The sequence below is a fragment of the Canis aureus genome, chromosome 11 (genome assembly GCF_053574225.1).
Source record: "Canis aureus isolate CA01 chromosome 11, VMU_Caureus_v.1.0, whole genome shotgun sequence".
NCBI classification, from domain to species: domain Eukaryota; kingdom Metazoa; phylum Chordata; class Mammalia; order Carnivora; family Canidae; genus Canis; species Canis aureus.
The window spans coordinates 34,826,672-34,840,975 of record NC_135621.1 but is presented as its reverse complement, the minus strand read 5'-3'; the positions used below and the strand labels follow the sequence as shown (position 1 = coordinate 34,840,975).

At 44.5% G+C, this 14,304-nt stretch overlaps 1 protein-coding gene across 8 annotated transcripts in view; it reads left to right on the top strand.

Annotated features, from left to right (window-relative positions):
• The window catches only part of RFX4 (regulatory factor X4), a 162,040-nt gene that overhangs the window by 137,147 nt on the left and 10,589 nt on the right, over positions 1–14,304 (top strand). For 5 of the 8 annotated variants that reach the window (XM_077914772.1, XM_077914770.1, XM_077914767.1 and 2 more), the window contains 3 exons: positions 982–1,101; positions 1,419–1,604; positions 13,193–13,355. In XM_077914772.1, coding sequence (XP_077770898.1) covers positions 982–1,101; positions 1,419–1,604; positions 13,193–13,355 — 469 coding nt within the window. The remainder of the gene's footprint in view (positions 1–981; positions 1,102–1,418; positions 1,605–13,192; positions 13,356–14,304) is intronic. The other 3 variants (XM_077914768.1, XM_077914774.1, XM_077914769.1) reach the window with 2 other exon arrangements.

Genomic DNA, 14,304 nt, shown 5'->3' with positions numbered 1-14,304 from the left:
TTATATCCCTTTTTATGAAACAATCTAAGTATTAAGAGTACTATTTGAGAATACCATATATTTGCAATCTAATATCTTTTCTTTTTTAAGATTTTATTTATTCATGAGAGACACACAGAGAGGGGCAGAGACACAGGCAGAGGGAGAAGCAGGCTCCCTGTGGGGAGCCCGATGTGGGACTCCATCCCAGGACCTCGGGATCACGACCTGAACCAAAGGCAGATGTTCAACCACTGAGCCACCCAGGTGCCCCTCTAATATCCTTTCTAAGAACCATGTGTTAGGGGCATCTGGGTGGCTCAGTGGTTGAGCATCTGCCTTCGGCTCAGGTCATGATCTCAGGGTCCAGCGATCAAGCCTGCTTGGCCCTCTGCCTGCTGTTCCCCCTGATTGTGCTCTCTATCAAATAAATAAATAAAATCTTAAAAAATGTTAAACAGAGCTCTCAGAAACATTTAATGAAATAATTCAGTTGTTGCAAATTTTAATTTTCTGGAATTATGTCAGGTACATTGGTATAGGAAACTAGAAGGCAAAAATCCTTGCCATGGACATCCTTAAAGTCCAATCGGGGAAATAAGACATACTTGTGGAAGAGATAAAAATGAAAGACACTATGTTAATACATGCTGAACAAAGTGAGTGGTGCTCAAATGAGGATGAGGCCATTGGGTCTGTGAGGACTCAAAAGCATTTGGACAGATAGCTCAATGGGTGCCATTTTTGATGAGCCAGATTGAGCAAGGAAAAGACTCACTTGCTACAAAGTGTTAGTGACGCTTACCTTATGTCAAGCACTAGGCTAGGTTGAGGATACAGCAAAGAAGAGCAACTTTTGACCATGCAGAGATGATCATGGAGTGGGGAATGAGAGTCTTGAACAGAGCATTGAAGCCCAGTGTAACACAGGCTGTTGACCAGGTGAAGGGGTGTACATGATCTGTCATGACTTACCTTTCTGTTTGGATCTTCTCTCACCAGGGTCTTTTCACTTAATTCACTTGATGTTTGATGACTACGTGCTCTACCTGTTAGAATCCCTGCACTGTCAGGAGCGGGCCAACGAGCTCATGCGAGCCATGAAAGGAGAAGGAAGCGCTGGTAAGCCAGCGTTTCAGTGGGAATTGCCCTAGTTGGCAGTTTGATTTGTATCCTTACTTCCATACTCTGTATTTCTTTAGCTCTATATTCCAAAGAATTTAGTTATAGTGGGCAGGCCAAGTGGTGTTACCAATCATGTCTTTTTCTTCTTTAGAGTGGGCACGTGTGTGTGTGTGTGACATTGCCTTGCATGTCATGATGGGAGTGCAAAATCATCAAAGGGCTTTAAGCAGAGGGGTGGCATGACATAGATTAGAAAAAATATTTCCATTTTTAAAGTCCTTCAAAGACAACTTGCCTTGACCTTTGGCTTTGAGGTCCCACCCTTTCTCTACCCATAGCAGAAGTCCGAGAAGAGATTGTTTTGACAGAGGCTGCCCCGCCGACCCCTTCACCAGTGCCATCATTTTCACCAGCAAAATCTGCCACGTCTGTGGAAGTGCCACCTCCATCCTCTCCTGTCAGCAACCCATCCCCTGAGTACACTGGCCTCAGCACCACAGGTAAGGAGAGGTCTCCCACAGGCTTTGAGTGAGGAGTTGGTATTTAAAGCAAGAGCTTAAAAAAAAAAAAAAAAAAAAAAAAAGCAAGAGCTTTCTGGGAAAAACATTCCATGCCTCAACCTCCCAAAAACAATGCCAAGTATTAGCCTGGCTTTAGAGATGCCTTGCAGTTACTCATTTATCCGTACGTACATATTCCTCATACTTCAGCTTTCAAGTTGGCAGATTGAGTACATGATAAAATCGCCACCCCTCCCCAACTAAGCCACTGAAATGATTAAAATGACATAAAACTTAAATTAATACACAGCCATTCTTTCTTGAAAATGAGAAAGGAAACTCTCTGTGAACCAGAAATTGAAAGACATCTCTGGAAAATGGGACAGCCAGGAAGCCATATGCTAAAACATGAAAACCATATCAAGGCGGGGGCGATGAGCAAGGTACAGACTAATGCTACGGGGTTCCCCAGGAGGCAGAGACTCCCTCTGGTGGGAGGCACTGAGGAAGACCTCACAGAGAAGTGGATCTTCATTTTAACTGTGGAGCAGAAGGGCCTTCCAGGCAGAGGGTGGTGTGAACAGATATACAGGGGTGGGGATGTGTGGGGCCTTCTCAGGGCACGGGAAACTTTGTCTAAAATGTAGGAGGTCCACGAAGGGATCTCTTGAGGCTGGACACATAAACTGGAGTCACATCCTGAAGGATCTCGAATATCAAGACACGGTTCAGAAATGGAGAAGAAGTGATCCAAGGATAATAATAACTAGTTGCTAAGGTCCAGTGTTACTGGGCAAAATTGTCTCACAATAACACTGTAAGGTTGTGGAGGAGAAGTGAAGGGTGAGAAAGCTTAAATCTCTTGTTCTGGGCACCACAGTCACTCAGCCATTCAACAAATGTCCTTAAGACATTGCTCATGAGACTTGTGGAAATGATACTGTGTATGTGGAACATTCAGTAAGTGTTAGCTAATATATAACACATAGTGTGCGTGCATGTGCGTGCCTCCAGAGCAGTTCATGTGGTTGCTGTGGGGATCAGACGAGGTAAGAAAGGCCAAAGTGCTTTGCTTACAGTGAGGTGCTAACCAGATAGAAGGGGTTACTGTGATTAATGCCTAGAAGGTGAAGGCTCCCACCGAGTGCTATGGGGACCAGAGGAAGCAGCTCTCCCTTCCTACCTCGACTTTCCCTTCCTACCTCGACTTTCCCTTCCTACCTCGACTCTTACAGACAGGAGGGAAGCCTGCAGGAGAGAGGGGACACTCGAAGGCAGCCTTAGAAGCTGAGGAAGAACTAACAGGAGAGGAAGTGAAGGCAGAGACCTTCTGCTGGATGGGCCCTGGGTAGGGCCTTGGGGAGTAGAGGGGCTCATGAGACTGTGATAATCCATTCATCATCATCTGTCCTTCCAAACCTGCTTAACTGGTCTCCCAACTCCAAATCTGGCTTTCCACTCCCTCAGTTTCTGTATCAGAATAGGCTAAGCCACTGTAACAAAGAGATGCAAAATGTACGGAGTTAACACAAAAGAAATCAATATCGTGCTTGCAGACAGTCCTGGCAGGCTGTTTAGGTCAGAGAGGAGGCTCTCTTTAATGCAACGATTTGGAAACACTTGTTCTTTCAATATTAGGTTGCACCATACCCCAAGGTAGTGGTGTTCAAAGTGTGGTCCGTGGACCAGCAGTATCTGCATCTCCTGGGAATGTGTTAGAAACACTCCTTATCAGGTCCCATCACAGACCTTCTGAATCAGAAACTCTAGGGGCAAGGCTCAGAGATTTGCTCAACAAGCCTCCAGTTGATTCTGATGCACACCAGCTCAAAGACCACAGCCTTAGGGCTTTGTCAAGTCTGCAGCCAGCTGGCAGAAATAGAAGGTGGGTACAGAGAGGAAAGCCCACTATCTCAAAGGCTCTGGCCTGAACATGGCATGTGTCACTTCTACTTATATTCCACTAGCGAGGACTTAGTCACGTGGCCTCGTGTAACTGCAGAGAAAGGCTGGGAAATGTAAGGTAGCATGTCCCCAGGGAAGGAGGAGCAGATCTGGAGAGACAGCCAGTGTTCTCCACCACACCTCCCAAGCCAAATCTTAAGGATCCCTTTCTATCCAAATCTTTTTTTTTTTTTTTTTTTTGGTGTGTCTTTCTATCCAAATCTTAAGGATCCCTTTCTATCCAAATCTTGAGGATCCCTTTCTATCCCATCCCACCACTGCCATCTATTCGGGCCTTTCCACCTCTCATGGATATCCAGCGGACTCCCAGAGCTGGTTACCTGCTTCCACGCTTGGCTGTCCACTTTCTCACTGCGCACTGGGCTAATTTTCTAGAAGCTGTGCCTCCTCCAAGTGCTGGGGCATGGTCTACCACCTTCTCCCACTGCTCCACCTCTGGGGTTCTCCTCCTCCCACCTCTGCCTGATGAAATCCTACACATCTTCTTCGTTGCCCTCACCCTCCAGGTTAGAATTTTCCTCCAGACCCTCACAGCATGCTTGGGCTTACTTATATCCTGGTTCTACTTAGAATAGAACTGTTTTCAGAATAGAATAGGGACTAAATTGTACGTTTTTGAAGACCAAATAAATAGGGTGAGACTGCCTTAGTTAGGCTGTTGTCTTTACCCATTCATTCACTTACACATCTATCCATTTATTCAATAAATATTTCTCGGGTGGCTCCTGTGTACTAAACACTTCAGGTCCTTGCCTCCTGGGAGTTTATTATTTAGAGGCTAGGGTTCCAATAACCAAGCTGGCAGTCACAAATAATGTGATGAGTGCAAAGTTGAGCTGATTTGGGAGAAGGAAATAGAGGAGCACAGGAGGAGGCTGTGTATCTGGAGGGTCTGGGAAGGCTGAACAGTGCAAGGGAAGATAGTCTGGGCAGAGGGAGGGAGTAAGTAGTACAAAGATCTGGAGGCAGGAGAGCATGTCATAAAGTCTATATTCTAGGAATCTTGGATTAATTCCTTGCCTCAGATTTCCTTTCTCTCCAGGGCTAGTGGAGAGGGAATGAGCAGGTGCTTAAGGACCTATAACGGAAAAAAAAAAAAAAGAAAATAAAAAAAAGGACCTATAACGTGCCTGCCTCTTCTGCACTTTCCCAGGGGTGGAAACTGGCCAATAACCTCAGCGGTCCTTTGTCGGGGACTGCCAGGGAGATTGGATTCTTCAGAGTATTGAGAAGTAGGGCGGTCAGTAACTGGCACTGGATGGACGTTGATTTCACTTTGGGTACCATAGCTGGAGAGCCCTCCTCCTCTGTGGAAATTTACATCTTGGCATCGCATCTTTGTTTACATGGATGCACCTGGAATCATGTTTTGTCTCCACTTTGAGGAGGAAGAACACACCCCCTCCCTCATCCCTCCCATTTTCCCTCCATAGTGGGCTGTTGTGTCTCCTGCTTAGGGGGCCAGTTCCCAGATCTTCACCCACTCAGGGGTCCTTCCAAAGCTGTGCGTGAAGCCACGAGCCCCAGGCTCCCACCTTGGTAGGGAAGGAACCAGGCTGGTAAGAACGGCTCTCGGCCTCACCCCTGTCCCCTCTCCCCCTGGGAGACACGTGAGCCAGTTGGTGATAACATGCTTACTGCGGAAAATAAACAGGGAAATCATGCAAATCAAACAGTCCTGCATTGTGGAGCTGAAGTGGTTTGGGTGAGAGAACCTACCTGCAGCGTAGCAGCTTGTCCGGCAAGGAGACTGTAAGGGAAGAGGGGATGGGCCGGCTGCAGAGGCCAGGATGTCTAGGACCTCTTTATAATTCTCGTCCAGTTAGTGAGTCTGCTGGCTTTCCTCACAGCTCTGGGGAGGCCTCAAGGTGTGGCAGGTGTGATAGTCAAAGCCACAGGAATATCATAAATGTGTTCAGAGATTTCTGTGCAATGTGTTCAAGAGTCATAAAAGTAGCTTCTTAGAAATACAAATGCAAAACAGGTTCTCTTCAGATGATCGTAACCTTTGAAGATTTTGGCACATTCCTGCTTTGTTCTCAGACATCTCTAGGGGGCATTAAAAATGTCATCCTAGATAAAACTATGTGTAATATTTTTCTCAAGTACCACTCTTGAAATATCCCACTGCTAAATTGGATTGGATCTTGGCATGCATGTGGGTCATGGTCGTGGAAGAGACATATACATAATTTCCTAACAACATGTATGGTTTTATAGATATTGTATTATAAAGCACATTTATCCATGATGCACACCAAGATATTAGGAAGTATACTGTGGTAGATTTCTTGAATTTGGAGATTTGTACAAATATTTCATTGACCAATATTGTGAATTGGAAAACAATTAATGTGTATCTTATAAAATGCATTTGCCATGTTTCTGTTTTTTAAAAAGTAACTCAACATATGGTCTTCATGCCCAGTTAATTTTTATTTCTGTCTTAAAATTACTGGTTGATTTATAGACCATGACTTTCCAAAAAGGATCTGAAGTGATTAACAATTAAAAAAAAAAAAAAAAGTAAAAGCAAATTTTTAAAAAAGGACCCAAACCAGGAAGCAAGAAATAAGTAAAGAAGTGGGGGAAATTAAACAAAATAACCCCTGCTAAAAACAGTTTATTGTATGTTAAATGAAGTCTGCCACCTGGTTATTTTGCTAGTTCTCTAGTGTAGCCTGAATATCATGGCTCTGATGATCAAGTTCAAGTTCGAGTCAAGGCCAATCAGGTGTCTGTGACTCTTCCATATATCAGTGTCTCACTTTTGACAGACACTTCCCCATTTTTCAGCTGCGAAAAAGAGAACAGCATTATGTCTGCTTGGTAAGCACGAAGAGAAAATTAATTCATTGCACATAATCTTTTGGCATCCTTTGGTACAAGCCCTAGTGAATACAAAGTCGAATATTATAGATAATGAGTTATGACTTACCAGGAAAACAGCCACTGCTTATCTATGGCTCAGTCCCATTCTATGTCCATACGTACGTGTGTTTCTAAATGTGTTTTCTAGGGACTGTTTGTATTAATTGTTTTTAAGGGCTGGGTGGGGGTGGAAGAAAGTGAAATGAAAGGCATATCAGGCACCTGAAATTGAACCTGATAGTGGCATGATCAAGTGTATGGCAAGGCCATGATACGTGACTGGGTAAAGGATTCTGCTTTAACAGATTTCTACAAGGTAAAGATGTAGCCCATTTATCCATTTTCTTCCCTAATTTGTGAGCTTGCCATCTCACTCTTGGCCCAACAAAGTTCAGAAACCTTGATTTTTATTAAGAAAAATTGTCCTTTTTCTCCTCAGGAGCAAGGCAGGTGGTGTCAAACTGACCGGGCCCACCTGACACAACATCGGGCTGCAATTCTTTAATGTCATTTAACACAAACGGTAAAGCTCCCGCTGTGTCCTGGTGAGGCCTTGGAAGGGCCCTAGGACCTGGTTTATGATGTCATTGGAGGTACTCCCTCCTTTAGCAATGACAATAAAAGTTAACTATTAAACTCAATGTTTTCACCTTCCCACCATGGGTTCCCTGCAACACAAAGCCAGCAAATTAAATCATTGAGATGCTAGGATGCCTAGAGAAATAAAGGCAAATTCCTTATAAATGGCCCTCACTGTAGAACATCTGGCCTGCCCACCTGCATTTTCTCTACATGGGTTGAGGATGTAACAAACATAACTGGCCCCTACTCTTTCCCAATAACAAAAGCTCAGTTATTCTGTGAGCAGCTAAAAACAAGGGGGACCTGGTGGACACGGCAGCCCTGCCCCAGAGCCCACGATGACTCATTACAGTCCTTAGAGTTGTCATTGCAGAGAATTCCTCCTCCATCCCTGCTGCTTCCTTGTCTCCAAAGGAATGGATTTGGGAGATACAAGCTGGGGCCGTAAACAAATTGTTGAATCTCTTCTTGACTTTACATCATCAAGGTTTTGGCTTGGTGTTGGGGCCTTCAAATTTGCTCATCCATTCTTTTGTTGACTTCTTTTGTGTCTACTCTATGCTGTGTCCTGGGGGCACAAAAGTGAAAAAAAAAAAAAAAAACAGGTACAGTCGCTGCCCTCGTGATACTTCTATCCTAATGGGTAAGAGAGCCAATACAGAAATAAACTACCAGGCCAATAAACCATTTCAAATAGTCATAATGAGAATAGTGTGCTAGGAAATGATCAGGGAAGGCCTCTCCGAGGAGGCAGCATGTATCCCAAGACCTGGAATATCACATAAAGTTTGGGGAGATGAAGAGAACATTCTAAGTCATGGGGAGCAGCATGTACACAGGCCTGAGGCAGAGAAGAGCCTAGTGTAGTGAGGACTAATGTATATAAATAAGGGGAAAGTAGCAGCAGGGGATGGGTGCGGAGGTAGGCAGGGCCAGATTTTGAATTAGCATCTCTCTCTGGGAATGGAGCCATTTGCTGCTTCCCGTCAGTTTTGTCAGATTTCAGTCAGGGAGCTACTGATAGTCACCCAAACAGATGCGGTTTTCAACTTCAGTGAGTATTCTCCTTAATTAAGCATTATTCCCTTGAGGGTAGACGGTAGCCAATGGGGGACAGAGCCATGGATAGCCAGTGGGATAAATATACATGTGCAGCCTTTTCCTGTCTCAGTCTTGAAGGCTACATGAAATGTTTGTTTAGTAGCAAATACTCTAAAGGAACACTGTTCAAATAGAATTTTCTGTGATGATGGCAACTTTTTTTTTTCTTAATTGAAACTGTCCAAAACAGTAGATCCAACCACAAAGGGGCTATTGAGCACTTGAAATGTGGCTAGTGCAGTTAAAGAACTGAATTTTTTTGTTGTATTTTGTTTTAACTCACTCAAATTTAGATAGCCATCTGTGGCTAGTGGCTACTGTATAGGAAGCTCTAGAATCTAGACATACTTAAAGGAGCTTATTTCTCAGGAAAGTACCAACAAAAGGCTTAGGTTAGATCAAGACCTGAGCAACATTCGCGATGGTTCATAGAATCCTAGCAGGGGAAAAGGTTACGTTCAAGTCTGAAGGTAGGGTATGGCCAGGTAGCCTGGAAAGTAGCCTGAATTTCACAAGTCTGTGCCAGAACCTCACAACTTCTGACCTTTAATGGCTCTCAACAGGCAGCTTGTGTAATAGGAGGCAATGGGTTAGAGAGCCTTGGTACTCAAACTGTGGTCCATGGACCAAGAGCATTATCATCATTTAGAGGTAGAATTGCTGGTTCAACTCCCAACCTACTGAATCAGAATCTGCATTTTAACAAGATCTCCAGGGATTCAAATGCACATCCAAGTGTAAGAAGCAGCCGTTGTTGTGGAAAGGCTTTGGCGTTGGGTGGGATCTGGGTTCAAATCCCAACTCTGCCACTCATCTGAGCAAGTCTTGGGCCTCAATTTTCTCACCTGAAAAAAGGAGGCAATACTGCCTACTTCAAAAGGTTATCGTGAAGATTCAGTGAGTTAGTGTATACATAGCAGGAGGTCTGGTTTATGTTGTGTGATTACTCATCCATTCCTTCATTTACTCAACAAGTCATTCCTGACCACCTGCTATGTTCTAAGCACCCTTCCTACCCTGTGTTTAAAATCCCTTCCAGGAAAAACAACAACAATAACAACTCAGGGGAAAAAAACCTTTTGTTGGGGATGAGAAGGAAAGAAAAGCTTCCTCTCCTGCAGTTTTAATACTAGAACATGGACAACATTTATCTTTAGAGGATTCTCAGATCTTTGGGGATCTTCATAGAATTCTCAAAGCTCAGGGGGCTTTCTCCACGATCCTCAGACTTATAAGTGAGGGTGGGCGTACGGGAAGGGGAGAGTAAAAGAAAGATGTAGGAATGAGGCACCAGCGGAAGGTTTGTTACTGTTTTACCAATAAGTAAGCATTAGAGCAGTCTTAAAAATTAGGCACAAACTGTTAACTGCACACATTTTCTTTTATTAGTTCACTTAAAAAAAAGCAGCAGCAATTCTCACTGGAGGTCCCCCTGATAGGAAAGGGAATGTAAGGGGTGTTCTTTGCTGGTCCCCAGGCAGAGGGTTTCTCACCCAAGCCAGTAGGTGTTAATCTGCTTAAGCCTGCCTGAGTGGGTCTGTTGGATTGCTGGCACATGGCCATTTAGGCGTTTTGTTTCCCAGACCACAGGAGCCCATTTTTCCAAGAGTTCCACTAGCTTTTTGTTTGATAACGCCTACTTCTAACAGCATTTACTCCTTCAACAACAATTTCAAGGAAACAAAAATTTACTGAACACCTACTATTTGGCAGACTCTCTGTTGGGGATACAGAGATGAATGAGCAGTTGCTGTGCTCCAGGAGCGCATACAAAAGTAACTTCTACTGCATTCTCTCAGGTGTTGGCTATTATCACTATGTCTTCCTACTGCTTGGGGAAAAAGAGAGATCATTTGGCTTCCTTGGCTGCCTCCGTTTAAATACCCACTGACCTCACTGCACTCTCCTGAGGTCCCAGGGGCTTGAAGGGTTAATTACTTGCTTGCTGTGCCTCATTCATCCGTCTCCCATACTTCCCACCCTGCTCCAAGTCCTTCTCCAATTGTAAAATTTGTTTAATATATTTTAATAATGTTTTTCTTTTCATGGAGACAATACACATTCATTATAGAAAAATACAGATAACTAACAAGAAGAAATGTTTTTTTTTTAAGGTTTTATTTATTTATTCATCAGAGACACAGAGAAAGAGAGAGACAGAGGCACAGACACAGCAGAGGGAGAAGCAGGCTCCATGCAGGGAGCCCGACATGGGACTCGATCCCAGGTCTCCAGGATCACGCCCTGGGCTGAAGGCGGCGCTAAACCACTGAGCCACCCGGGCTGCCCAGAAGAAATATTTAAAGCCTTCCTCAGTCCCACCACCTAGAGATAAACTATTTAATAAAAAAAAAAAAAAAAAAGATACTTTTAAAAGTTTTAACTATAATATAATTTCATATGGAGTGCAAAATATAGAGGTGGGCAGTCATGCATAATCCAATCATCTGGGGCATGATCATGTTGGAATTTTGTCTTTCCAGTCTTCTTGCAGTTACTATAAATGATGCCTAACAGCCTGCTAGAGTCATTATTTCTTTGTATATCATGTACATGTGCAAACCAGGAAAGGGTACTTTTAGCCATACTAGTGAATAAGCATGCCTGTGACTTTATGGAAAAACATGCTTAGGAGTTTGCCGTAATTAGCTAAATTTCTGTTGCTATGCAAATTTCATCCCCCATGACAGAATCTGACCCAGGAAACTTGTCTTTTTTTTCCTGGCATCTGAAATGGAACATACAGAAATTTCTGCTTTAAGAGTCTGATACAAAATCCCTGAATTCATAGGGAAAAGCGCGTGAATATCATCAAGAGCCTCCCACGTGCCAAGCTCTTGTCACTTAACTCTCACGACATTTCTGTAAGACAGATATTATAAGGCCTGTCTCACAGATGATGAAAGAAAGTCTAAGAGGCTTGCCCAAGGACTTCCGGCCAGGACACAGCAGGACTTGGACCTGGAGTATAGAGGCAGTATGGTAGAGAAAATGGAAAACGTGGCAGACTGGGGTTCAGAGCCCCCCGGTCCCACCCACGGGGACCTCGGGCAAATTAACACTGTGTTTCCCTGGACTGAACTTCAGTGTGACGCCACTGGCTTGAAGGGTGGACCTAAGGAATAGTCCTGAGAACCTAACCTGGAGCCCCTTGTAAGGGTGATGTTGGGGACACTGTTGAGCGGTTCCCAGTTGCCTTTTATGGGAGTATCTAAAAGAAATCCCTGTTTGATCTTAATTCCAAGGACAGATGATTCCTGAGCAATTTGTTTACTATCTTATGGTTCCTGACTTGTGAGTTTTCCCTGTGGCATTGTTTCTTGGAAAACCTCTGAGGCAAATTTAAGGCCCACCCCTAGGAAGAGCTAGAGTGTGCATGTTTAGCCTCATTCCTGGTTGCACATTTTGCTCCACTTTTAATTTCTTTGTTCACTCCCACATTCATATCATCTTCTTGAATCTTCTGTATTCCTGTGCACTCCCTTACGTTCTTTCAGATGTAACCTTCCGTTTCCTCATCTGTGAGGTGGGGATAATATTTATTTTAAGGGTCTCTGTAAAGCACTGGGCACAATGCCTGGATACATTAGATGCTCAATAAATGGTGTCTCTTTCATGCTCTTGGAATAAACTTCTGTCCCTCCATTTAGAAAGGGCATTATTTGCATTCCAAAAGATTCTCCAATTTACAAAAGAGTTCAATACAGAGTTCTTTTCATAGTAAACAACTCTGTTCAAAGTAGGATTCCATTTTCACATGCCTTCCAGAATTTCCTTCACTGAATCTGTCGCGTAATTGGCACAGAGCTGGGCCATCTACTCTCTCTTTGACCTGCTCCATGTCAGGGCAGCTACTCCTGGGCTATTTGCAAAGTCATTAGAATGGAATAGATTGCATTTTTTCATGAAAACCGTTCCTTCAGCTTCCCCCAGGAATGCTCAGATGGAAGAGATCTGCTGCAGAGACACAGAATTGGAGCACCAGGTTTTAGTTCACCTTAAAAATGGTCTCCCATAATCAGTTCTTCAATTTTCCCTGTGCTTGCAAGGGGGCATTCAATCCTAGTCCCTCGACCTCCTAAAACAGGTTTAATTGCTTCCACTAGATCAACATTCTAAAATTTATCAGAAATCGAAGAGTATATCACTTAGGGATTTCTTAAATTACCATTTTTGTATTCTAAGCATCTCACAAAATTCTTAAGCATTTTGAGAGTTTTAAATTTTGTCAGCTTGTTTTCCCAATCCCTAGTACTTTCAAGGTATCCAATTAAAAAGTAAATTAATGGAATTAGTAATATGTATGGCATAGGTCACCGTTAAGGTCACTGTCTAATAATCTTCAAAAAGACCTAGGCAGGCAGAGCCCAGTAATCTACTTAGGGCTGCTTAAAGCAGTTTGCTGGCTCCCTGACACCTGTTTTGTTGAGTGTTGAGAAGTTACTTGGCTCTGCCTCTCTGAGTTTTCTTTTGTCCTCCCTCCTCCCCTCCCTCTTTCTCTCTCTTCCTTTCTCTTTTCTTGCTTCTATTGGAAATTTTTTGGCCACCAGGCTCTGTGCCAAGCACCAGGGATCCAATAGTGGGCAGAACAGACAAGGCCCCTCTCCTCATGGAGCTTCTAGTCTAGAGGGGCATGGGCATTAAGTAAATCACATTCATGAGTGTGAGTGTAGATGACAAATTGTGGTGGCACCACAAAGAACTTCAGTTCAGTAGGGAATCTGACCTAGTTTGGGATTAGGAGACAGCTTCTCTGTATTGAGATATAAGGAATGAGTGGGTTCTAAGGGAAGAATAAAGTTTTAGGCAGCAGAAAGAGCACGTGCAAAGGCTCTGTGGTACTAGGAATCATGGTCCTCTGGGAAAAATGAAAGAAAAATATTGTGGCTGGAGCAGAGAGAACAGAGGCAACGGGTAGGGGTTGCTTCTCATGAGGTCAGCCAGGACAGAGACACATGCTTTGTAAAGATTTTGATTTTCAACCTAAAGAGCATGGGAGGCCACTCAAGTGTTCTAAGAGTAGGGCATGGAAGAACTGAGTGTGTGACTTATGCATCTTATCTCTGCAGGAGCAATGCAGTCCTACACATGGTCTCTGACCTATACAGTGACAACGGCGGCAGGGTCCCCAGCTGAGAACTCCCAACAGCTGCCCTGTATGAGAAGTACTCATGTGCCTTCTTCCTCCGTGACACACAGGATACCAGTTTATCCGCACAGAGAGGAGCACGGGTAGGTAACTTCCTGGGATGCCGCCGGACTCTTAAATTTGGCTTCATTTAGCAGTTGTTTTCTCCAAGGGCAGGAAGTATCTGTCCTTCATGGGGCTTCCATAGCGTGCTCAGGGGGGAGCCCCACCTTTAACTGTGTCTCGTGGAGCCCATTTCCCAGATGAGGAAATCGAGATAACGGCTCAAGTTCAGTCCTGCAGGGTCACACAGCCGGTAGACACAGGGCCCAGACTGACCACCTGTCTTGACTCCAGAGCCTGTTCTTCCCTCTCTTCGCTGTAGAGCCTCAGCAGAAGGCCCCCTCCTGACAGTTCCCCCAGGCGGTAGAGCCTCACAGTGGCGGGGGCTTCTATGATTGGATTAGAGGAGGACTTAGAGGGTTGAGGCCCCCTGGACGGCAGCAGCTGTTAATGGGGTACCAGGAACCCCTGTGTGTTCCAATGGTGCTTCGTGCCCGAAGAAACAAAATATTGATTTTTCCCCATCCTTCCCCAAATCTCTGTAGTGCCGTTGCTGTGATGAATGAATTACAAATCCATTAAAAAGAGTTACCTGAATCATAGCTTCTTGCCATCAGGCAGTGTCTTAATCAAAAGACACTAATCTTATCATGTCTCACATCCAGTCGTTTGGAAACCACTTATGATGCTAAAAAGGGCCCTTCTTCTCAGGAAGGCAAGACTCTGCCAGGCAGGTCCTGTGAGGCGGTGCCAGCAGAGCCACGTGGGAGATGCAGAGGACGCCCCCTTAAGTGCCCCCACATGGTGCCCAGCATAGCGCTGCGGGGGGCCAGCCCCACGTTCTGTCCGCAGGCTCAGGTCCCTGACCAGTGGGAGGGCAGCCTTTCTTTGCTCAGGGGACCTCTCCGAGCATCTTTCCACACATTTAGAACAGACTTTGAGAATTGCTTCAGGAAGCCTTTTGATTCCAGAACAATGGCAGAACAGACA